The sequence below is a fragment of the Octopus sinensis genome, linkage group LG14, assembly GCF_006345805.1.
Source record: "Octopus sinensis linkage group LG14, ASM634580v1, whole genome shotgun sequence".
NCBI lineage: Eukaryota > Metazoa > Mollusca > Cephalopoda > Octopoda > Octopodidae > Octopus > Octopus sinensis.
Genome location: NC_043010.1, coordinates 28,336,763 through 28,361,402, shown reverse-complemented (window position 1 = coordinate 28,361,402; position 24,640 = coordinate 28,336,763). Strand labels below are relative to the sequence as shown.

The window sequence follows — 24,640 nt, the reverse complement described above, 5'->3', positions numbered from 1 at the left end:
GGCAATTTATATTTTAGAAGAGTGTGTGTGTGTGTGTAAGGGCATGTGATCAGGGTAGAGTTGGGAAGAAATAAAAATAGTGATGTTACATCTGTGTGAGAAGTGAATGGGGGCAAAAGAAATGGGAGTGGAGGGGGACAGAAGATGTAAGCATGTACAGGAGAGAGAGAGAGAGAGAGATGAGGAATGGTAGAGAGACTGTGTATGTCATGTTCCACAGTTAGTGACACCTGATAATTGTACATGAGACTCACAGAAGATAGTGAGGGTGAGAATGGAAAACGAAAAAAATATCTTGAATATCTTTTTAAGTTTTATTTTTATTAAAAAAAGTAAAATGGACAAGTTCAAAAAGAACGAAAGTTAAATATAAAAATAGAAATCACATTCCAACAAACTATATAAGATCCATATTTATCATGAAATTCTATACACTGGAATAATTGTTTGGGTTAAAAAAAAAATGTTTTGTCATTATCTAAATCTTATACCAGCTCAGTTTCAAATGCAAAAACTACAAAAAAAAAATCGTGGCTTTTAAGTAGTCAGCGTTTATGTTAGGTTTTTATTGTTGTTGCACTATTGTTTGTTTTCTGTTTTTTTTTTACATCCCTATTATCTGGTTCTGTGGTGAGGGTATTCTATATACTTATGCGATTTTCTAAGTTGTTTTCCTGGTTTCACTCGATGGTCTTGTAGCCATGCTGTGGGGTGACATCTTAACAATGTGCAGTCAATTACATCAACTCCAGTATTTCACACAGGTGCAAATTGTACACAGGTACAAATGAAACTGGTCTCATGGAAGGAACGATGAAAGAAAGAAAAAGTTGATATGATAAAGGATTTGAATACAGGCACACATACACACACGCACTGTAACAAGGTCACAATAAAAATACCAAAATGGTGTTTTGTCTGATATTCCACCAATTGTGAGCGTGTGTAGGGGCATATCTACAAATCCATTTCTTTTCTACACAAGTTAGGAACCCAGAATGGTAAAAAGAGTGATGACAAAATACAAAGGGCATCATTTTGTCTAATGCTTTACTGTGTGTGTGGGTGTGAAAACTCAGGTGTAAAAGAGTGGTAACCAGAAGTACCACAAGGTATTTTCTCTGATGCTCTACCAATCCTGTCTAGAGTGTCTGTGTGTGTATACACATGCGTACGTGAATGTGAGTGTGTACTTAAAAACAGTCGTCCTATTTACACAAGAGGATAACTGGCTTTTGTTGCAATTCCACAGTTATTGTCCATATTACGTGCCATCTTGATGTAACCTTCTTCACCCCAAGTTTCTCCCCAACTGGAAAAAAAAAAGAGATCAAAATAAATTTTTAAGAAAATATAACAAAGATGGAGTAAAGATACAAGAAAACAAAAAAAAAAATGTTTACACAGAAAAAGACAAAAAAGAAGAGACACAGGTACAGCTAGGCATATATATAGCCATATGGTCAAGTTTGCTTCTAAAGCATAAGATTCTTGCTCAGTCTCAATGAGTGGACAAGTGTCTTTTACCACAGTACACGACTGACCAAGATCTTGGGTGGAAGTTTAACAGAAACTGTAAGAAGCCTCTGACTGAATAAATTGCAAAACTACCCTGAGCCACTGATATTTTTTTATATTACTTATTGATAAATTGTCCATGAGCCCTGCTCTTTAAACCCCTTAAATGCAAAACAGGTAAAGGTTCACAACAGGAAAGGCATCTGGCTGTAAAAATCCTGTCTCATGTACCTCCCTATTTATGCCAAAACTGAATACATAAACAAGTGCCTGTCCAACAGTGATTGCATCATCCATACTCTCAACAATGCGCCCTTAAATATGGTTTCTGATTATAAATATCTTGGGTCATACATATCATCTGGAAAAGACTTTCTAACTAGAAAGGGTATGGCCTGTTCAGCCTGTAATGACATGCATAAGATCTGGTCATCAAATCTAAGTAGAGACTTCAAACTTGAAATCTTCAAAGCCACAGTCGAACCAATTCTACTATATGGCTCAGAAACCTGGACGTTATCAAAGCTTGAGAGGCGGTTGGATGAACCTACACTCGCCTCCTTATGAGAGCTCAAAATCTCTCGTGGAAGCGCCATCCAACCAAAATGCAAATATATGGGAAACTACCACCTGTGTCATCTCTTGTGAAAGGTAGGAGAGTCCAGTTTGATGGACATTGTTGTAGAGCTGAAAAAGAAGTAATTTCTACTCTTCTCTGGAAGCCATCTACTCGCAATACCAGAGGGCGCACACTCTCCTACCCTGATGTAATCTCCAGGGATACAGGCATCCAACAACAGGACCTCCATAATGCCATGATGGACCGTGAAGTCTGGCGTAGCATGGTAAATTCCATTGTCTCGACCACGGTCGAACAATGATGATGATGATCTATGCCATGCAAGTATGGAAAGATGTTAAACAAAATGATTTGTGTGTGTGTAAGAATGCCATATTCTTCGGGTATGTAGGGCTACACTATATAATATATAATGTAGTGCTTTCCCCTTTCTTTTTTTAAAAGACATAGTTTGAGCAGAGGGCAATCTCTGCTAGCTTCAAGTTCTGATCTTAATTCTTTACATAGGATTTTGGCACAGTTTCATGAAAGTAGAACGGTCAGATGCCTACAGTATCTAACTACCAGCATCTGAAGTCTTTTTATTGAAATATACCAAAAGACATTCTGTATGTTGAAAGAAAAGTTTCAGCAAATTTTAGACATCAAACACAGTTAGATGGGATAATTTGTTCATCTTTGAATATTTCTTGAAGGGGGGTTTTAGTCATGGATTGCTGCCATATCCTTTATCTTTCACTCGGTCATGCTGGGGCACCGCCTTGAAGAATTTTTTGCTGAATAAAACTGTAAATTATTTTGTTGCTCTCTTTTACTGAATGGCTAAACTTTGGATATATAAACACAGAGACACACACATATATATTATCATCATTGTCTTAGTGGCCGTTCTTCCAAACTTGTATGGGTCAAAGAAAATTCACTGAGGCAGATTTTCTACAGCTGGATGCCCTTCCTGTTGCTAACCCTCATCTGTTTCCGGATTAATATTCTTCCAAGGTCAGACATAAGCAACATCTTCAAAGGTTTAGCTGATCATATTAAGACAAGTTCTTACCAGTTCTATATATTGAGAAACTAAGTTATGGAATATAACTTTTTTTTGAATTGGTGTAAACACACATTCATATGGCTTCTGTGTAGTTTTTTCCTAATCTTTCTGCCTAATATTAATCAAAATATGAGTGAATCCAAGATTATAGTAGAAAATATTTGCAGAAAGTATTGAACAGTGAGATTGAAACCTTGTGCTTGTGAAATAAACTTCTTAACCATGCTTGCAACAGGTACACATTCTCTTTCCTACCATAACCTCCAAAATCATGAAGCAGAAATGCTACCCCTACCATAGGGACAAGAGGTAAGCAAATGAAAAAAAAAGACAGCCTCAACATCAACCAAATAAGATAGCATTCTTATGGATTATTTTTCAAGCACATTTATGTGCTAGAAGTGGCAGCTAAATTTTCTTAGCCCATTCTTTTGAAAAGAAGAGACCACATTGAATTATGTGGTCCAATACATAATCTAAAAATTTGAAAAACTATACAATAGGCTGGTTATGGTTGGAATGTCTTTTCAACGAAGGCTGACTGGAGCCAAACAACACAAATATAATTCAGTGATATATACAAACAATTCTTCTGAACATCCTTTATAAAAAAATAAAATAAAAATAATGATAAAATACAAACAATAACATTTGATAGACATACCTGTTTTTAACTAACCAGTAATCAGTCACCGATTCATCTTTTTCATCAACTCCATAACCAACAACCAGAACACCATGATCAAGGTTTTCATCACTACATTCAGAATTGTAATAAACACCACTTTTGTAAAAGCGGAATTGCACATCACTAGCATCAATGGCAACAGAAACTGGACCAATATGAGCTACAGCTTTCTGCAATTTATATTCACTGCCCGATTCAATATCGTGAAATCCGATATCAGTAGCACCAGTCCCATTCTTGACAAAACGGCAGTCTTTAGTCTGCAATAACAACATAGAATTTCAATGAAACACACTAATAAAAGAATGCAGTTTATTTAAATTTATTTAAAATCATATACCCTACAGTTTATCTTTTGTTTTTTAAAAATTTTTTTAAAATACAAATTGCCCTATACACTATGTCTGAAAAATGTTAAGCGTAGACATAGCTGTGTGGTAAGAAGTTTGTTTCCCAACCACAAGATTCCTGGGTATGGACCCATTGTGAGGCATCTTGGGCAAGTGCATGCACACACATTATTATATATGAGGCTGGTGTCACAGAGCTGGCTCCCATGCCAGTGGCAAGTAAAAAAAAAACCTTTCAAATGTTGGGCTTCACGGAGACAAAGTGTTTGATGCTGGTGGCACATGAAGAGCTCCTTTCGAGTGTTGTGCCTCATGTAGGCAATGACTGAAACATTTGGCATTATGTCGTGCTAGAGAAGAAGACCCATCAAACCAAGTAAAATTGCAGTCGTAGCAGATACTGGTGTTACGCAAATGGCACCCATGTTGGTGGCAAGTAAAAGCACCCATTACACTGTCGGTGTGGTTGGCGTTAGGAAGGGCATCCATCCGTAGAAACCACACCAAATCAGAGTGGAGTCTGGTGCAGCCTTCTAGCATATCAGTCTTGGTCAAACTATCCAACCCATCCCAGCATGGACAATGGATGCTAAATGATAATAATGAGATGTCTGTGTGTGTAGAGAGAGGCATGCATTTGTACAACCATATTCTCTTGTCAATTTTGATTAATTGTTCCATAGGTTTTATTAAAGCTGCTGCTGCTGCAACTACTAGTAGTAGTAGTAGTTTTTGTGTTATCATCATCAAAAACGGACATTAAATGATGATGACACAGAATGACATTGAGGTAAAAACAAAATTATTATTGCTAGTGCCCAGCTTTACAACTGTACATGGGGAGGATGCTGACAACAACAGTTACAAAATGAGTGATTATCAATGACGGAATATTCCAGAAAATTTATTTTGAAACACTTACAATAGCTTCATAAGGATAAGCATACTCGGTATCAATGCCACCATTTAACTGAATATATTGAAAAGCTTGATCCATCAAACCACCATTGCATCCATTATTACCTGAATGAATATAGAAATAAGAAAATGTCACAGAATGAAACAATGGTAAGAACTAAGAAACTGTCTTGCTGCCTTCCTTTGGTTCAGAAGATCAGGTAGACATTTTTTTTTACTCTTTTCCTTGGAAGATGACTATAGCCAAAGCATTTCTATGGTGGACATGAATGAAAGGACTGAGGACAGACATTTTGCTCTTTGGCTAAAACCTTATTCACCTGGAGCAGATGGAATGGTCCAGTCCAGCATAAATATACCAAAAGTAGAAAATGGTAAGAGTGTATGTTTCTATTATGATGCCATACACCTGGACTGGAGACTGAGGAATAATGAGTGGGGAGGGGGTACTTACTCTTGGTAGTCAGTGGGGGGGGGGGGTGATCATTCTGGTTCTATGAGGTTTCTTTGGTTGCATTTAGATAGCTGACCCCTCCTAGGAGCATATTTTCATCATGATCATCGTTTAACGTCCGCCTCCCATGCTGGCATGGGTGGGATGGTTTGACAAGAGCCAGCCAGACAGAAGCCTGCACCCAACTTCTGTAACTATCGCGACAGGATTTTTTACAGCTGGATGCCCTTCCTAGCACCAACCACTCAGCACTGAACATCATAGTTCATTTAATTCAATTTCATTATAAATCCTGTCTCAGTAATGTGACTTCACTCATCATCCTTGTAGCAATGGAAAAATTATCAGCGAACAGCAAAATTACTAGAGCGCTGGAGACAATATGCCCTGTGGTTTATCTTCAAAGTCTTTATAATCTAAATCTCAATTCCTACCAAAATTCACTTTGCCATTATCTATTAGGGGAGACGGGGAATAAAGTAGCAGTCAAGTATTAGGATCAGTATAATCGACCAGTTCCCCATTTCCACAAAACAGCTGGCCTTATGCCTAAATTGGAACCCATAATTATTACTAAGGCTAAAGTGGCAAAATGGCAGAATGCTTAGTTGCATTTTATCCATCTTTACATTCAGAGTTCAAATTCCATCAGGGTCGATTATTGCCTTTCATTTTTTCAATAAAATAAGCACCAGTTGAGCATCGGAGTCAATGTAATTGAAGTTCCTTGCCCCAAAATTTCAGGATTTGTGCCTGAAGTAAAAAGGATTATTATTATCATCATTTTTATTTTTATTATTATTAAGGCAAAGGTGACAATCTGGCAGAATTGTTAGCATACTGCACAGACAAAATGCTTAGTGGCATTTCATTGTCCTTACATCTGGAGTTCAAATTCTGCAGAGGTTGACATTCCTTTCCAGGTCGATCAAAATAAATACCAATTTAACACTAGGGTCAATGTCATCAACTTGCCCCTTCCTGCCAAATTTCAAGTCTTGCACTTAGAATAGAAAGCATAATAATAATAATAATCCTTTCTACTATAGGCACAAGGCCTGAAATTTGGCAGGAACTAATCAATTACATCAACCCCATTATTTTACTGGTACTTAATTTATTGACCCCAAAAGGATGAAAGACAAAGTTGACCTCGGCAGAATTTGAACTCAGAATGTATTAACAGCCAAAATACTGCTAAGCATTTTGTCCAGCATGCTAATAATTCTGCCAGCTTGCTGCCTTAATAATAAAAATAGAAATATATGGAAAAATTGATGAGATTGGAAGTTAATTATTAGGCAATCAGTATTGCTAAAACTGGAGATCATAATGTTAATTGTTTATTACCTTCTGGGCCAGAACAGTCAATAATATTCTGCTCAGAGAGGGAAACCAATTTTCCTGTTTTCCTGAAGTGTTGACCTTCTAAGGATCCAGTTGAAGAAAAGGCATAGCAAGAACCACATTCTTTCTAGAATAGAAAAAAAAAAAAATATATATAGATTATGTTAAGGCAATACTTTCAAGATTTGGAAAGCAAATAGGTATGGATGTACACAACCACAACAAGCACCAAATACTATCATTATAACATCAAGGCAAAGACTGGTAAACCAATGGATTAACTAATCAACCATTATCATCATTTAACGTCTGTTTTCCATGGGTTGGATGGTTTGACAAGAGCTGACAAAAGCCAGAGATCTACACATGGCTTCATTTGCCTGCTTTTGGCATGGTTTCTATGGCTGGATACCCTTCCAAATGCCAACCACTTTACAGGGTGTATGGGGTGCTTTTTACATGGTACCAATAGGTCACCAAAGACAAAGACTTCTTAGATGAGAGAGAGTAGAATCGAGGGAAGTAGCTGTGAGCCAGGTAAGAAAGAGTGTAACAGAGGGAGCAAAATAGTCGTCTTACTTGAGGAGATACTTGACTATTTCAGGAGAGGAAGTTTGAGAAAGATAGACTGAGAGAGAAAAAAAAAAATTGGTGTTAGATATGTATTTGGGCCTATCTATAGGAGACAGTGGGGGGGGGGGGGTACAAGAAGTATAGAGGGGATAACCTGATTTCAAAATTAACTACATGGGTTGCACAGAGTCCCAACCAGTTACTCCACTCAAAACTGCAAAAGTACATGGCCTAGTAGTTTGGGTGTTGCACCCATAATCATGGGTCTGATTCTCAGACTGGGTGACGTTGTGTTCTTGAGCAAAACACTTCATTTTACGTTGCTCTATTGCTGTGGAGGAACCAGCATGTCAAAGAATAGAGCCAACATTTCCTCTGTATGTCATAAAAGGTGACTGAAAGCGGGCAAGATGGGATTTGAACCCCGACCTATTAAAACCCTCACCAGCAACGACCACCCAAACAGAGCCATAGGTTGGAGGATTGTTGCCCGAGTTGTGCAAATGTGTCATGCACCAGGAGTCGTAAGGGACTACATAAATGATGGATGCAGGGATGCTTTGTTAGTGCATACCTGCATACTATTGCTAATCTTAGCTGGAGTATATACAACAATGATGATGATAATGATTGTGATCATGGAGATGTCTGACACATTTTTTTTTCAGTCTAGCATTGCTGTGAATCAGGATTCTCCAAGAGATCTTGATCTAACACTGTATTTCATTTAGCTGAGAATTTTGAAGATATGCTGTGACTGCAAAGACCCGACAAATAATGTGAGTTCATGGCTGTTTCCTGCATCAGTTTCGCATAGCCCCAGCCCATCCAAAGTACCTTGAATTGTAGAACGACCTGCTGTACTTACCTTTGATCGTAGGGTGACCTGCTGTGCCAAGTACATCAACATCAAAATAAATACCAAATGGAAAATGTAGTTATGATACCTGTGCTTGTGGCACGTAAAAAGTACCATCCGATGCCAGTGCCACCTTGACTGGCTTCTGTGTCGGTGGCACATAAAAAGCACCAACTGATCGTGGCTGCTGCCAGCCTCCCCTGGCACTTGTGCCGGTGGAATGTAAAAAGCACCCACTACACTCACGGAGTGGTTGGCATTAGGAAGGGCATCCAGCTGTAGAAACACTGCCAGATTAGACTGGAGCCTGGTGCAGCCTCCGGCTTCCCAGACCCTGGTCCAACCCATGCTAGCATGGAAAATGGACGTTAAACTATGATGATAATGATGATTTTTTTTTTTTCTGTTGTCAATCATTCACAGACTAGACCAGATGCAGTTAGTTTGGCACAGGCACTTGTCTTGTAAAATCAACAGCACCAGATACTGTCATTTTGTTGAGTATAAATTTCCGATCAAGAACTCTGCAGATACACACTGTCAAGTAAAGATATATATGTATATATACTGTCACATACTTGCATTTACAGAATTCACATTGTACAACAATACTGATAGGATCTTACCTGGTCTTTCACAGGAGTCACATAGCCTTCATCTCTCCAATCAACTGTCTTTGGCAAATAAACTAAGGTGTCATCAGAATCAACTGATCCACTTTTCAAACTGGTTTTGCCGGAACCTTTATAACCATTCATTATTTCAACGAATTCCTTATGAGTCTGTTGGAAAGATGAAAAGTAATTAAAAATAATAAAAAAGAACTAGAGTGATGAAAATTAGTTCTTTTAAATGATATCACTTAAAAGAACTGATTTTGTTAATCAGTAAGATTTTTAGTGGGTGGAAAAATCACTGTCATTCATATATACAAGCCTGTCCTTTACAGGTGCCAGTGCTGCCTAAATGTACCCAGCACACCCTGTAAAGTAGTTGGCATTAGGAAAGGCATCCAGCTGTAGAAACCATGCCATAATAGACAACTGGAGTCTGGCCAGCTCCTGTCAAACAGACCAACTCATGCCAGCATAAAAAGCTGATGTTAAACGATGATGAAGTGAATTGATTCTGAAGGAGTTTTAGACTTTATAATGTTTATAATGGCCAATTTTTAAAATCCTGTAAGGACTAGAGCCATGCACTATTAAGTTTGAAAAATTAAAAGTTAACCAGCAAAATTTTTTTAAATTGATAATTTATCTAACAAAGAATTAAGATGGATGCATAAAATAAGAACCTGACAGCAACCCACCTGAAATTTTCAAAATTTCATGTTAATTTATGCTTGAAATACCAGCTAAACCTTTTTGTTAGCATATCTCCTTTGAATTACACTGCTTTTATTTTAACTGCTTAGCATTTAAACCAATCAGATCAAACCCAAATAGTCAACTTGTTTCATACTCAAACTCTCACACCTATCCTACAAAATCATTCTAAATTCTTACAACTGCACCCGGGAGTTACATTAAAGAGTTATTAAAATTATGAAGAATTCCTCTGAAATTTACTTACAAGATCACCATATTTATTCATAGCTACAGTATAGTGAACTTTCTTTTGTTTGGCAGCTGAGTTGTGTGCCAAAACAAACAAATGGTTCTTTTCCCAGACAAGTCGCCTGCAAAGATCAAAAACGTAAATTAGTCAATTCATTTAATAAGATTCCCAAAAAGGAATAAAAACTCACCAACCTCTCAAACCCATTCGACAGTGTCATTCTAAGAATAAACAATCACAATATCAAAATCTGAATGTTAAAACGTTAAGTTTTACTCAACTTCTCTTATGTTGGTGCAGCAAAAAAAAAGAACAGGAAAAATAAAAAAGCACCTGATATACTTTGTAAAGTGGTTGGTGACAGCATCCAGCAGTAGAATCCAAACAAAACAGCATGTTAGGGCACTAGTCTAAAATAACAATAGTTCCCTAACAAATAGGTGACTTGGACCCTGATAACCTGTCCGATACATGCAAGCATGGAAGTAACTACAGAACGACGACAATGATGATGATGATGCACACCAAATATTTGCGTAGGAGTGGCTGTGTGGTAAGAAGCTTGTTTCCCAACCACATGGTTCCTGGTTCAATCCCACTGTGTGGAACCTTGGGCAAGGTTCTTCTACTATAGCCTCAGGCTGACCAAAGCTTTGTGAGTGGACTTGGTAGACGGAAACTGAAAGAAGCTCGTTGTGTATATATGTATGTATGTATGTGTTTGTCACCCCCACCATACTTGACAACCGATCACTTAGCGATTCAACAAAAAGAGAACGATAGAATAAGTCCTGGAGTCGATTTATTTGACTAAAGGTGGTGCTCCAGCATGACCGCAGTCAAATGACTGAAACGAGTAAAAGAGTATCAAAGATACAAGAGTTGCATCCTTAGAATTCCGGACACTCTGCACAAAGGATAAAAATTAGTGTCAGGATACAAAACTTAGAAACCAACTACATGCAAACACTCACTAATCACGTTCATGATTCTTGTGTACAGCTTATAGGGTAACGGGGTTGCCACCACTAAATATCTGAACAGATATTTTTTATACTAATAAAAGATTTACAGAACTAGAAATAATAACAGCCACAAAGTAACATATCACAGCAGCAGCCACTGCCACCATTTAAAATTCAATTTTAAATTTTACTTTTTTTTAAGGCTTCAACAAACAAGGAGGTGCAGTGTTTATGTTTTTTTCTGAGAAACTTTGCAATGGTGAGCAGTGTGGACCCTACAAGAAAAGCACAAAAGAATAGAGTGGTGTTATTTGACCTGTATTGAATAGCTGAGCTCTGCTAGGCTATATATATATATATATATATATATATATATATATAAAATCATCATTTAACGTCTGTTTTCCATGCTGGCATGGGTCTGACTGGAGACAGGCAAGTCAGTAGGTTGCACCAGGCTCCAATCTGATCTGGATGCCCTTATTAACGCCAACTACTCCGAGACTGTAGTGGGTGCTTTTTACGTGTCACTGGCATATATATATATATATGTATAGTTCAAATTTACAGAAAACAAAAGACAAAGACAGGTGAAGGAACAACAAGCAGCCGTGTTAGTTTAACACTCAAGAAGAATGGAAAAGTCTTTGATGTTTTGAGCCTATGCTCTTCAACAGAAAGGATTAAGAGAAAAACAAAATGGAGAAAAAATGTGTAGGGATCAACAGTTCAACATGATGAAAAGGGCCCACAGATATACACACACACAACAACCACCACCACTACCACCATAAAGAAGTTGTACAACACAGGCAGAAATCAACCCATCATCAAATCCAAGCGACATAGACACTAAGACAAGAATCATAAAGGTATTCAATATATGCTAACGCTTTAGCATTTAAAACAGACCAAATATTCTGTTTTATGTTCAAACTGGCCAGATTTGGCCTCTCACGCCTATCCACAATGTCATTCTAAAAATAAACAATTGCATCATCAAAATTTCAAAGTTAACAAAATAATGCATAATTAATTCAAAATTTCACATAATTCCTGAAAAGGGTTAATCTTGAGATTACACATTTTGAGAGAGAGAGGACACAAATGGAAAATGTTTACCTGAAGTACTCCTCAGATTCTTTTTCATAATTTTTTTTAAATGTAGTTTTGAATGTGGCCCATTCATCATCCAAATACGAACTAGTGTCAAATGGGTATGCAACCACGCATGTAGCCACTAGGACAATTGCCAGAAAGTTAAACATTCTGAAACAAAGAGAGAAATTCAAAAAATATTTTTAAAATACAGTAAATATATCACTGTGGCAATTAAACAAACAAACAAAACAAAACTCAGATTGTAGGCACTTGATAAGAGAAATGGATTGAAGTTATTTCCGGAACCAATATAATTGATCTTAAAAAAATCCTTTGAGAGTCGTACCCCAACATAACATTAGTCTCATGATTGAAATAATAATAGAATGCTATTCTAATATAATAGAACAATAGAATGCCAGTAAAAAATATAGAATATTTTCACTTAACAACACACAAGCAATAAGCAAATTTTAATAAAGGACAACAGTCTTTATTATACTTGTTCAAATATTTCCTTGTAAAACTGGGGTTTTTTTTTTTACAATTGCTTATCTGATTACGTGACCATGATAAAAGGAATGACATAGCTTTTTTGTTGCCGAGTGACTTTCATTATACTTTAATTCTGAATAAAATTTTTTATAAAGACATGTAGAGCAGTTCTACTCAAAGTGGTGGTCTGTGAGCCATCAGCTGCCAGTGTCGAGTTTCCAGAAAAGAAAGAAACAATAGCATAATTTCAGTAATTTTTCCTTATGAACTGCAGTAAGCAACTTATCAGCTTATGTAATATAGTATCATTTGTTTACAAAAATATAAGATAAAAAGAAATTGTCAACTTTTATTATATTCATTATATATATTGTTTCCAGTATAAATTAATATTACCGGTCCCCGGTACATTAGGGAGAAAGAAAAAAAAAAAAAAAAAAAAACTGCCAGTATGCCACATCAGATGGTTTGAGAAGCACTGTTGTAGAGGACAAAAAAGCGGATCTTCACCTTTTGACCTACAGATTTAAAAAATAATTTTTGGAACTAAACATTTTCAAACTTCGGACACTGGTAGAATGTGTCATAAAACATGTTTTACTCTTAGCATTTTTGAGAAAAACTTATATTTAGGAAGTAATTTCACGTTAAAGTAGTCCTATTTTGGTAATTTCAACCAATCAATGACATGTATTCAGCTGAATAAAATTACTGCCGTTGTATTTTTCGTTTGTCGCTGTTATTTATGACAACCCTAACCTGAAAACCTTAAAGCTAACGATGTCATAAATAACAGTGACAAGCGAAAAATACACTACCGATAGTTGTTGTTGACAAACAACGACAGGAATTTTATTCAGCTGAATACACGTCATTGATTGGTTGAAATTACTGAAATACAACTACTTTGACGTGAAATTACTTCCTAAATATAAGTTTTTCTCAAAAATGCTAAGAGTAAAACATGTTTTATATGACACATTCTACCAGTGTCCGAAGTTTGAAAGTGTTTAGTTACAAAAAATTATTTTTTTAAATCTGTAGGTAAAGATCCCAAAAGGCTTCTGAAGCTATTTGCTATTTTCAACCTACTATCAAGAAAAGAAAAAAAAAAATCCAAAAAAGATTTCAATCTTAAAATGACCATTTCCACCAGCCAAATGAACCTTATTAACCAGGTATAAGTTTGTGGTCCTTATTGCATTCTACACAATGAATTTATGTGACACAAGGAAACATGGAAAAACAGATGTAAAAACGATGGTGATAACAATGACACTGTATTAAAAAGGAAATTATAATGTCTTCATGTTTGCATGTCCTGATAGGAGAGGAATTAACAAAAATTGTCCAAGTTTATGGGTTGCATGTCAACCTCAAGGTTACAGGTTCAGTCACACTGCACGGAACTTTTAGCGACTGTCTTCTAATATAGTTCTGGGCCAACTCAGAGACTTGCAAGTTAATTTGGTTGATGGAAACTGAAAGAAGCCCATCGTGTGTGTGTGTGTGTGTGTGTGTGTGTGTGTGTGCGCGTTACCAAGACACATCTGACCTGGGGTACTCAAGGACTGAGAAAACCAATGATGGTCAGTGCCTGCAAATACTAAGCACAAAATTGTTTGAAGTGAAATAGAAAGATATAAGTGAGAGGATAAATAATAGAAATATATAAATAATAGGTAGCAGGGCTCTGAAAGGGGTCTCAGGGAGTAGTGTCCCTGCCTTCCTGAGCTAGTTTTCCACCACATTTCTTAAAAATTGTGGTAAAGGCCTTGGTCTTGGGACCACTCATGTCTAGAAACTGAGGTTGCAGCTAAGCAAGGGCATGCTCCCTGTAGAAAAACCAGCTCCAAAAAAATGCCTCATGATAGCAAAGGAGAATGGGCACTAGCCAGCCCAAAGGTCGGGGTGAGCTGCACCTGCCTACTTCAGTTGCTATGGCATTGAGGTGGATCTGGCCACCCTCATTAATGGGGACAAAACTCAGATTTGAAACACTGGATGATGAGGAATAAGAGAAAGCCAAGGCTTTCGAAAGAACCCCTCACAGGTGAAAGTAGTTTATTCCACATCTGTACCCATTTTTGTCCTCAGAAAAAGAAAAAGAAAAAAAAAACATAACATTCAAGTTGTAAACTCTTGATACCATCATACCTGAGACGGCCCTGGGTCTGTGATCTAATCTTGCAGTTTTAAATGATCTAAATTAGAACCTTCTATCAAAATTTCATGTTCATTTATGTCTCAAACACCAGTCTGATAAAGACAGGCACATGTGCCAGTGGCATGTGAAAAAACATTCAAGCGAGGTTGTTGCCAGTGCCGCTGGACTGGCTACTGTGCAGGTGGCATGTAAAAAACACCATTTGAGCGTGGCCATTGCCAGTACCACCTGGGCCTAACCCTTGTGCCGGTGGCACATAAAAGCACCCACTACACTCTTGGAGTGGTTGGTGTAAGGAAGGGCATCCAGCTGTAGAAAGTCTGCCAGATCAAGATTGGAGCCTGGTGCAGCCATCTGGTTCGCCAGCCCTCAGTCAAATCATCCAACCCATGCTAGCATGGAAAGCAGACATTAAACGATGATGATTTTAAAAATTGATTTAAATAAAAGCAGTGTATTTCAACAAATATATTAAACAGGTTAGTGACTTGAAACTTTCACAAAATTCCATGTTAATTTATGCTCTAAATGATAGCTTAATAAGGACAACGTCAGTGTACTAAATTCATCATTATTTTCAAAATTGAAGGCAGTGTATGTCAACAGTAAAATGACAACAAAAGATTAAATTCCTGACTACCAACAGTGACACCACTGCCACCACCCCTCAGTCATACCACTAAATGAACAGGTTCAATGTTAAAACACCTGCAGTGGATTAAGAGCGTGTGATCAATGAAGAGGGAATTTCATTTCTTGATGTAAATCGGGTTAATAAAAAGAATTATCAGGCTTATAAAAGGAGCCTGCTTTATTTACTTATAATTCCACACATACAGAAAGAGAGCAATGCTTTGTTAGCACATGAGAGGTTGATGGGAACCAAAGAAGCTCCACAGAGTTGTAATTGGGAAGGTTTGGGTATTTATTTAGTATAGAATCTGATATAAGTGAGGAGTAGTGAGAGAAGATAGAGCATTTAAATAGACAGGGCTAATTTCTAATGGATTAACAACATAGGTGCAGGAGTGGCTGTGTCGTAAGAAACTTGCTTACCAACTACATGGTTCCACTTCAATGCCACTCTATGGCACCTTGGACAATTCGAGCCGACCAAAGCCATGTGAGCGGATTTGGTAGATGGAAACTGAAAGAAGCTTGTCATATATATATATATATACACACACACACACACACACACACATGTGTATGTCCTCCTAACATCGCTTGACAACCGATGCTGGTGTGTTTATGTCCCCGTAACTTAGCAATTCGGCAAAAGAGCCCACTATAAGTACTAGGCTTATAAAAAATAAGTCCTAGGGTCGACTTGCTTGACTAAAGGTGGTGCTCCAGCATGGTCACAGTCAAATGACTGAAACAAGTAAAAGAATTACATTTGACAGAGGCATGTGAATGCTAAAGGGTTAAATATAAAAATAGAACAAAAATATTGATCTACACCAATCAGAAATATAATTATAATAAACATATGCAGACTAATTAAATGTGTAACAGATAAAAGTACAAACAGGCAAAACAATTGGTAATTAGGTTAGATTATGACATATCTTTAACCCTTTCGTTACCAAACTGGCTGAAACCACCTCAGGCTCTGTGTACAAATGTCTTGCTTTCATAAGTTTTGAATTAAAATCTTCCACCAAACCTTAGTCACAACTTATGTTCCTAACACTAGTTTAATGATAAGTTATTTCACTAAATTCTTTGTTTATTTAAATTATTTAAAGTAAAGTAATTGAAAGAAATACAGAGCATCTCAACAGGAATATGGTAACAAAAGGGTTAAAATATGTAATAGAGAAACAATTCTTAACCCTTTTGATACCAATCTGAGTGAAATTCACTTTGGCTCTTGACAACCGGTGTTGGTGTGTTTATGTCCCCATAACTTAGCAGTTCAGCAAAAGGGCCCAAGAGAATAAGTAATAGGCTTATAAAAATTAAGTCCAGGAGTCGATTTGTTCAACTAAAACCCTTCAAGGCAGTGCCCCAGTATGGCCCCAGTTATTTGACAGGGGTAAGTAACAGAAGATAAAAGATATCTCACAGCTGCGAGATTTTGATGATGTGATTGTTTATTTCTAATTGGCATTGTAGGATAAGTGTGAGAGGCTGGATCTGGATCTGATCAGTTTGAATATAAAACTGGTAGATGTGGCCGGTTTAAATGCTGAAGTGTTAAACACGATGTTACAATAAAAAGTACAGATCACAAAGAGGATGGAAATAAATACTTATGTAACATCATGTTTCAAGACATAAATGTCAGGATATAAACTGATAACAGTTGTTTTGCAGGTCAATTCTGTTATCCTTTTCAATTGATAAACAGCCTTTAGTCGATCATAACTATACAGCTATGATGTCGTTGCCTTTTGTTGGTTGTAGGCTTCTAGTCAATCTTGAGCACTAATTGTATGTGCTTGTTTTCTTTATCTCATCAGATGCGATGCTGACTAATAAATGTATGTAAACAACAATAGATGTGGTGTGCAAGAGAGATGATTGCACTGGTATGGTCATGTGGTGTGTATGGATGAGGACGGCTGTGTGAAGAAGTGTCACACCCAAACAGTGAAGGGAACCTGTGGAAGAAGTAGACCAGGAAGACATGGGATGAGGTGAGGAAGTACGACCTTTGAACGTAGGGCCTCATAGAAGCAATGACAAAGAGATGAAGATCTTTGGAGATATGCTGTGCTTGAGAAGACCCGGCAAGCCAAGTAAGATTGTAGCCATGGCCAGTGTTGAATAACTGGCCCATTTAAAAGCACCCTTCAATCATTGAGCAATATTCTGTGCTTGAAAAGGCCTGTTGAACCAAGTGAAATCATAGTCATGTCCAATGCCAGTGCCACCTGACTGGCATCTTTGCCGGTGGCACATAAAGAGCACCATTCAAGCATGGCTGATGCCAGTACCACCTCACTGATACCCATGCTGGTAGCATGTAAAAAGCATTCAAGTGTTGTCGATGTCAGTACCATCTGAACGTGGCCGATGCCAGGCCCATCTAGTTGGCTACTGTGCCAGTGACATAAAAAGCACCATCCGAACGTGGCCAATACCACATAAACAGCACCCACTACACTCTCGGAGTGGTTGGCATTAGAAAGGGCATCCAGCTGTAGAAACCTTGCCAGATCAGATTGGAGCCTGGTGCAGCTGCTGGCTCTCCAGACCTTAGTCAAACTGTCCAACTCATGCCAGCATGGAAAACGGATGTTAAACGATGATGATTATTTGGAGGATATATGAATGTATACAGATGCAGCTGTGAGATTGAGAAGGTTGCTTCCCATCCACAAGGTTTCCAGTTCAGTCCCACTCTTGGTACTTTTGCCAAGTGTTCCACTACAGTACCAGGCTGACGAAGCCTTGCAACGAGTGGGTTTGGTAAACGGAAACTGAAAGAGCACATCATATAAAACTGGAAACGAGAAGAACCATTTGTATGATAGTGACACTCATTTCCAACTATCATGTGATGCCAAGACAAAGAAACAAACGTACACATATTTGACAGGTTTCTTGCAATTTCTGTCAATCAAATCCATTCACAAGGTTTTGTTTGGTAGCCTTCAATTAACACTATCTCCTCCGAGACTCTGCGGCACAGGTTGACTAAAATTGAGAGCATGATAGAAGGCTTGCTCTTCATTCCGTAGAAGAAAAAAATGCAAATCGGACCATGTTAAGACCAAAAATTATTTACATCAAAAAGGTGCTTTTTTTCTCATGAAAATCCTTATTTTTTATTATCTTTTGACTGCCGTGTCGCCAGAAAAAATGTTCACTTAAAGAGAATAACAAGCTACACAGTGCAAAATTTTTACTTTTCAAAAATTCTAATTCTAAAGGGTCGAAACAAACCCGAGCAACGCCGGGCGATAATGCTAGTATGTATGTATATATATATATATATATATATATATATATTCGAGTGTGGCCAATGTCAGTGTCGACTGACTGGCTCCCGTGCAGCGACACGTAAAAGCACCCACTACACTCTCGGAGTGGTTAGCGCTTGGAAGGGCAATCCCAGTCAAACCGTCCAACACATGCCAGCATGGAAAGTGGACGTTAAAAGACAACGATGGTAAACGTGTGTGTGTGTGTGTGTGCAACATCTGTTGTAGACATAGTGTTAATAACTGACACAAGTCCAAGTAGCAGGAAATGGTTGCCCAGCAACAGTGAACTGATTCTACACAGTTTGAATCAAAGAGCTTCCACCTGCACGTTGGCATTTTTAAAATTATATAAACAACATCATCTCCCACGTCATCACAACCCCGAAAATTTTATGCTTTGAAATACAAGTAGTAATTGGTATAGCACTGAAAATATTAAATAAATGTATAACCCCTAAATATTAATAAACCTTGCAAATTCACACATACCGTAGAGTGTAGAATGAGGTTAACTGTTTTATTGGTTCACAATGCGGAGCCAAAATTACAGCAAAATAAAATAAAGCTTCTTGAATGAACAGGAAAATACTTCAGACTTGAAAGTGGGAAATGTGCTGACATTGTAGTATGAAGGGAAGAAACTTGATATGTTCCCGGAAAAATATACTTAAAAATTAACAACTTTGGCGTTTTATTATTATTATTAATACTGAAGTGAAGAGGTCAGAAAACAGACATACTACTTAAGAATATCTGCAGTTATGCTCTTAACAAATGGTCATATGTATGCCTGAATAAAAGGCTGTACTCCCTTAAATGTCTTGGTTAAAAAAACTAGAACTATATATCTATAAACATGCATCATACTTAAATTTTATAGCATTCAGAATGAAATTAAAAAAATTTAAGGCAATATCGAACGAAATGCCGTGCTAATGATATTAACATATGTTAGCGGTTCTGATCATTTTCTTTTTTCCTTTTATCCATGGTGAATTAAATATAGTATATTTTACACTCTGTATTGATTGCTTTTTTAAATTTAATTTCCTATATAATTAAGGCTTCAAGCCACACATAAAACAATTGATATATCAGTACATATGTTGATATTTAAAATAGTATTTTAACTGAAGAGGTTTATCACCAAATTGAAAAAAAGAAATTCTTTTTCTAAGTAGAGATTATAATATATAAGCCAAATTACTAACGAAAATGTAGGTGATTATGAATTAAGATAATTTACAGTAATTAAAAAGTGAATCATCATTGTCTTAACGTCCGCTTTTCCATGCTTGCATGGGTTAGACGGAATTTGGGCAATCAATCGTTTTCGGTCTTGGAGAACTAAAATTATTTGTTCGGCAAGTTCCGTATAATTTTTTTATTTCTTTGATGTCTATTTTTTTGCAGCGGAATAGTGAAAAAACATTTGCACGAACGACTTGAACAGTGACACACACATAATTTATGAATGTATATATGTAGGTTATTGTGTGTGCGACAGTATTTTTCACTGTTCAAGCTGCAAAAAATAAACATTTTATACGGAACTTGCCGAACAAGTACTTTTAATTCTGCTTTGAGAAAGACCTTTTACCAGAGAAAAACATTTGCTTTTTCTTACCACCTCGGCCTTTTAAAAGGTTTATTACATTCACTTTTGTTTTATTATGAAGTAATATCATATAGTGGTGAGTTAACGTTCCGAGTTCAAATTCCCCCCACTCCCGAGGTCAACTTTGCCATTCACCCTTCTGAGAGTCGATATGTTAGAACAGTGGTTTTCAACCAGGGTTCCGCAAGAAGTTACAAAAATGCTAAAATCGACAGTAATTTTTAATTCTCCTGTGCAGATATGTGTGCATAAGACAATCAAATTATTGCACAGGGGTTCCTCGAGCCAGTGGAATGCTTCCTTGGGGTTCCGCCCCAGCAAAAAGATTGAAAAGCACTGTGTTAGAATATCAGTCAAGTAATGAAGTTAACAGTATCAACTAGCCACCAGCCACCCAACCTTAAAATTGCTGGCCTTATGCCTAAATTAGAAACTTATATAATACTATTCATATTACATGTCACTTTTTTTTCATATCAGACACTGAAGTACGATAGAATAAGGTCACGGACACCAACACTTATTCCATTAAGACAGACTGATATTTTTACTGAAGATATTATAACTACAAAATGAAATGGTGTTTGTGGATTTTAAATAATTATGACATCTCAATGACGTAATTAACTGTTACTCGAGTTTGTGGTGAAAATTTGGGACATATATTTATAAACCAATAAACTTAAGTGAAGCAATAATAATTCTTTTAATGTAGATAAATGCCAAAGATTTGTACGGAAGGATTTACGATATATAAGCTATATAATTTCGCTGAAGTATATATTTTAATCAATCCCGCACTGAGTTAAAAAAAGCTGAAGTAATTTTAGTCCAGTGTTTGATTAGTCTGTATAATAAGCCCTCCTGCTATATTTATTTAGTAGCATCTCATTACATTTTGAGGTCGCACCTAGTAACGATCGACATCAGTTTTTCTTCTCTCGGGGTCGATGAAATAAATTACACAATGGCCATCACTACCTTATGGGGTATTACTGTGTTTCAAACAACGGGAATTTCTTTCCACACCGGTCGAGTACTGGAACCGATGTAATCGACTGACCCCTACCCCTCAAATATATTACTTTGTGCATATTATTGGCAAAATCATTATTTAATAGAAAGAAAAAATCCTTAATAAAACAAAGGTAGTACCCACCACTCTTATTGAGAATTCCATTATAATTATGTATAAATATCATAGACGGAATGATAAAATACAAATACATAACCCTACATAACCCAACATAGTGGCCCAAGATAAGGAATAAGAAACAAACGGTAAAAAAGCAGTAAATGTTTAATTCGAATTTACATAAATCTATGTCTAGTAGTATTGCAAAAACAACATTATATAACGTTCTTGTTATTTGGCACGATGAGGTCGTCAGCCATAAATAACGATTTCACATTCTGACAAACAAAGAACCAACCACAGAAGAAACGTAATGACAAATACACACTCACACACACTTGAACTCATCTACAGGTTTCAAAACGTTTCAGTTGTATATATTATAATAACAATAATGGTACTACTAGCGAAAACACACACATGATTAAAAACTAAAGAATATGAAAACTAAAAGAATATATCACACACATTTTATTTGATTTGTGTAAAAAAAATCATATACATTGTTCTAAGAAATAATTTATTTACTTTCTTTAAAAAATTCTTTATTTTATTCTGTAAAATCAACTCATTTGCATTGCACGTGTGCGCGCACCGAGTCCAGTCTTCGCTAGTAGTACCAACAATAATAATAAAGGTCTAAACTTCAGACACTAACTTAATCAAGAAATAAAAGATCAGACAGTTGAAGATACACACACACAGATACAAATTATTAAGTACCCCACCGTCATTATAACTTATAACTTTCTGAAATAAGCATATTTTGTAATAAAATTTTGCAGATACGTTTCTGAGAATGTAGATTACAATTACGTATATACAGAATTTAGGAAAGAAATGCTGGGGACGAAGCACCAATTAGTAGTCAAGCCCATATATAGTAACGAAAAAAAAGATTTGTTTTTAATTAACCCCTTCTTTTTTCTTTTCTTTTTTTAGTATGTTTATCTACGCCGACTTTATATTAATAAGATGGAAAATTATATATTTCTTTGCTGTAAGAAAACAAAGATAAAATAAGTAAGCGATGACATTTGTAACTGTCTGCTAATCAAATAAAGTTAATCACCCCCAACATGTATCACTGACCTTTTACTGTTAACACAGTAGCAAAAAATAATTGCTTATAAAAACACAGGCAGAGACAAGGCCATATATTTTATCTCACTTGACTGGTACTTATTAAATCTTATCGATCAAGGGAGGTTTGAGAAACAAACAGAATCTCGACAGATTTTAAACTCAGAAAATCACAAAGAAAAATTATAATATTATAAATAAACAGTGTCACATATCCTGGTAGAAATAGCAGCCAAGCTTCCCTCATATCTTGGACGCATTTACCATGTTAACATAGGGAGAAGATATATTTGATCCAGGTTGATAAAGGGAGAGGATAGATTTAATAATGTAGTCTCAGATAAGCTTATCTTGAATAAAATAAAATATTTAGCATGATCCACGGTTGGAAAACGTTTTTACTCGTAGCCCCTCGCTAGTTAGGGCGTTGTTTTGGGGCAAAAAAAAAAAAAAGTTAACATTAATAAAATAAGTTTCTATAAAAAAAATTATGTATATTAACGTATTATTTAAATAAATGAACAAAAATTCGTAAAAAAACAAAATTATATTAACAAAAGAAAATTTGTTAAAAATCCATTGATATAATTATTATCACTTACTTGAAACAAAAAATATTTCAACACAATTTCGAGGTTTGAGATTAAACAGCAGACTATCAGATCTCACTCTAAGCTTTTAGTGGTATTTTTTTTATCGGTATTAAGGAATAGAAAACAATAACTATTCAGATGAAAAGCTGGAAATAAGCTGCGAGACTGGGTGGAAATGTTTATATAAACGAAGCGGAGTCATGTGAGGGTGTCTGTTGCGTTGGGTCCCGTGATTAGTGACGTCAAATGACACATGACTGTGACTACGAACATGTGCGCTGAAACATCAAAGAGGAACAAAAAAAGAAAAAAATGTGATGATGATGATTACTTCGATAAACTGTTCGAATTGCAAAGGAATTTGGACGGGAAGGAAATTAATATAATAAATTAGAAAGTAATTGTATTAAACTTCAAAAAAAAAAAAAAAGAAATCATTATGAGGGCAAACTGTGGGTTTTGTTGTAAGTGGTGCAAAGATTTTTTGTTTTATTTTTGTCTTTTTGCCATATTTTTTTATTAGGAAGTTATATTACAAGTGGCTCACTGTCACATGAATACACATACGTCTGTCTGGCTCTCTCTCTCTAAGTACAATACACTTCAAAATACGAATATAAACCTTTGTGGTTTATAAATAAATTATTATTATTCGGCAGAAGTTACAAAGGGATTCAAAGATCGACTATTGGCGTGTCCATTTCGACTTCTTTTAAGTCACACGCACGCGCACACACACATATACGTATATACATACATTCATGCGTATTGGTTTAAGTATGGATGTATGTATCGGTCAGTTGTTCCGAAGTTCGAAAAGAAAGAAGCTTTTTGTTAAACCTATAGAGCAGCAATAATAGTTTATTGCTCCTTGACCGGCCATAAATAACCAACTGTTATACTAATTCTGTGTGTTAATGGATTGATACAACCGCAGTACTTTTATCCCCATCTTCACCTCATGTAAAGTTTTGGGATACAAACGAGAAAGAAAAAATAGACAATACACGTAGTCTATTTTATTTTTAAGAAAAGGAAATAATAAAGACACTATACTCTATCTATCTGTCTATCTGCCTGTATGTCTATCTATCTATCTATCTATCTATATCTATCTATCTATCTATCTATCTATCTATCTATCTATCTATCTATCTATCTATCTATCTATCTGTCTGTCTGTCTGTCTGTCTGTCTGTATGTCCTCTTCTAGAATAAATTTCAGTTAGGTCACATGTGAGTTAGTGAGAGAGAGAGTGTGTGTGTGTGTGTAAATTATAAAGTTTTGGTGGGGTACAGACGAGAGAAAGGCTATCCGATACAACAGCAATTTTCATTGTAAACAGACGATTATTCAGATGGATGACTCATCAGATATTTCGTCACTCCGTACACCCCCCCATACACACACTCACACATTGCACACTCAATAGACTGACTAGGTATGTTGTTCAAATCGCAACTTAGAGTCCCATTGAAATCAATATTAGCAAAGTTTACTTTCCATAAAATTTTTTTGTGTTTCACTAGAAATGTCCTCCGTTCGTAACTTTAAAAAAATATTCTTTTAGTTGATTAACTATTCCAAACAATACACAAACACATAATCCCTTCTACCTCAAGCACAACGCCAGAAATTTTTAGGAA

General features: G+C 36.3%; 1 protein-coding gene across 1 annotated transcript; it reads right to left on the bottom strand.

The window, feature by feature from the left end:
• Positions 1-550: 550 nt before the first annotated feature.
• On the bottom strand, positions 551-23,208 carry LOC115218863 (cathepsin L1). Its single transcript, XM_029788815.2, has 8 exons — positions 23,003-23,208; positions 11,986-12,132; positions 9,914-10,019; positions 8,965-9,120; positions 6,910-7,033; positions 5,110-5,210; positions 3,814-4,097; positions 551-1,312 (listed from the first exon to the last, which is right to left on the bottom strand). Exons 2-8 carry the CDS (start codon positions 12,129-12,131, stop codon positions 1,213-1,215), a joined length of 1,017 nt encoding a protein of 338 aa, XP_029644675.1. The 5' UTR covers position 12,132; positions 23,003-23,208; the 3' UTR covers positions 551-1,212.
• Positions 23,209-24,640: the final 1,432 nt, after the last annotated feature.

What these genes read in the sequence shown, in the direction of transcription:
- LOC115218863 (XM_029788815.2), bottom strand. Translation starts at nt 12,131, where the DNA reads ATGTTTAACTTTCTGGCAATTGTCCTAGTGGCTACATGCGTGGTTGCA. An exon ending in GAATCTGAGGAGTACTTCAG is followed by an intron (nt 10,020 to 11,985) that starts GTAAACATTTTC and finishes TGATCTTTGCAG; the next exon opens with GCGACTTGTCTGGGAAAAGA. An exon ending in TGACTCCTGTGAAAGACCAG is followed by an intron (nt 7,034 to 8,964) that starts GTAAGATCCTAT and finishes TTTCTATTCTAG; the next exon opens with AAAGAATGTGGTTCTTGCTA.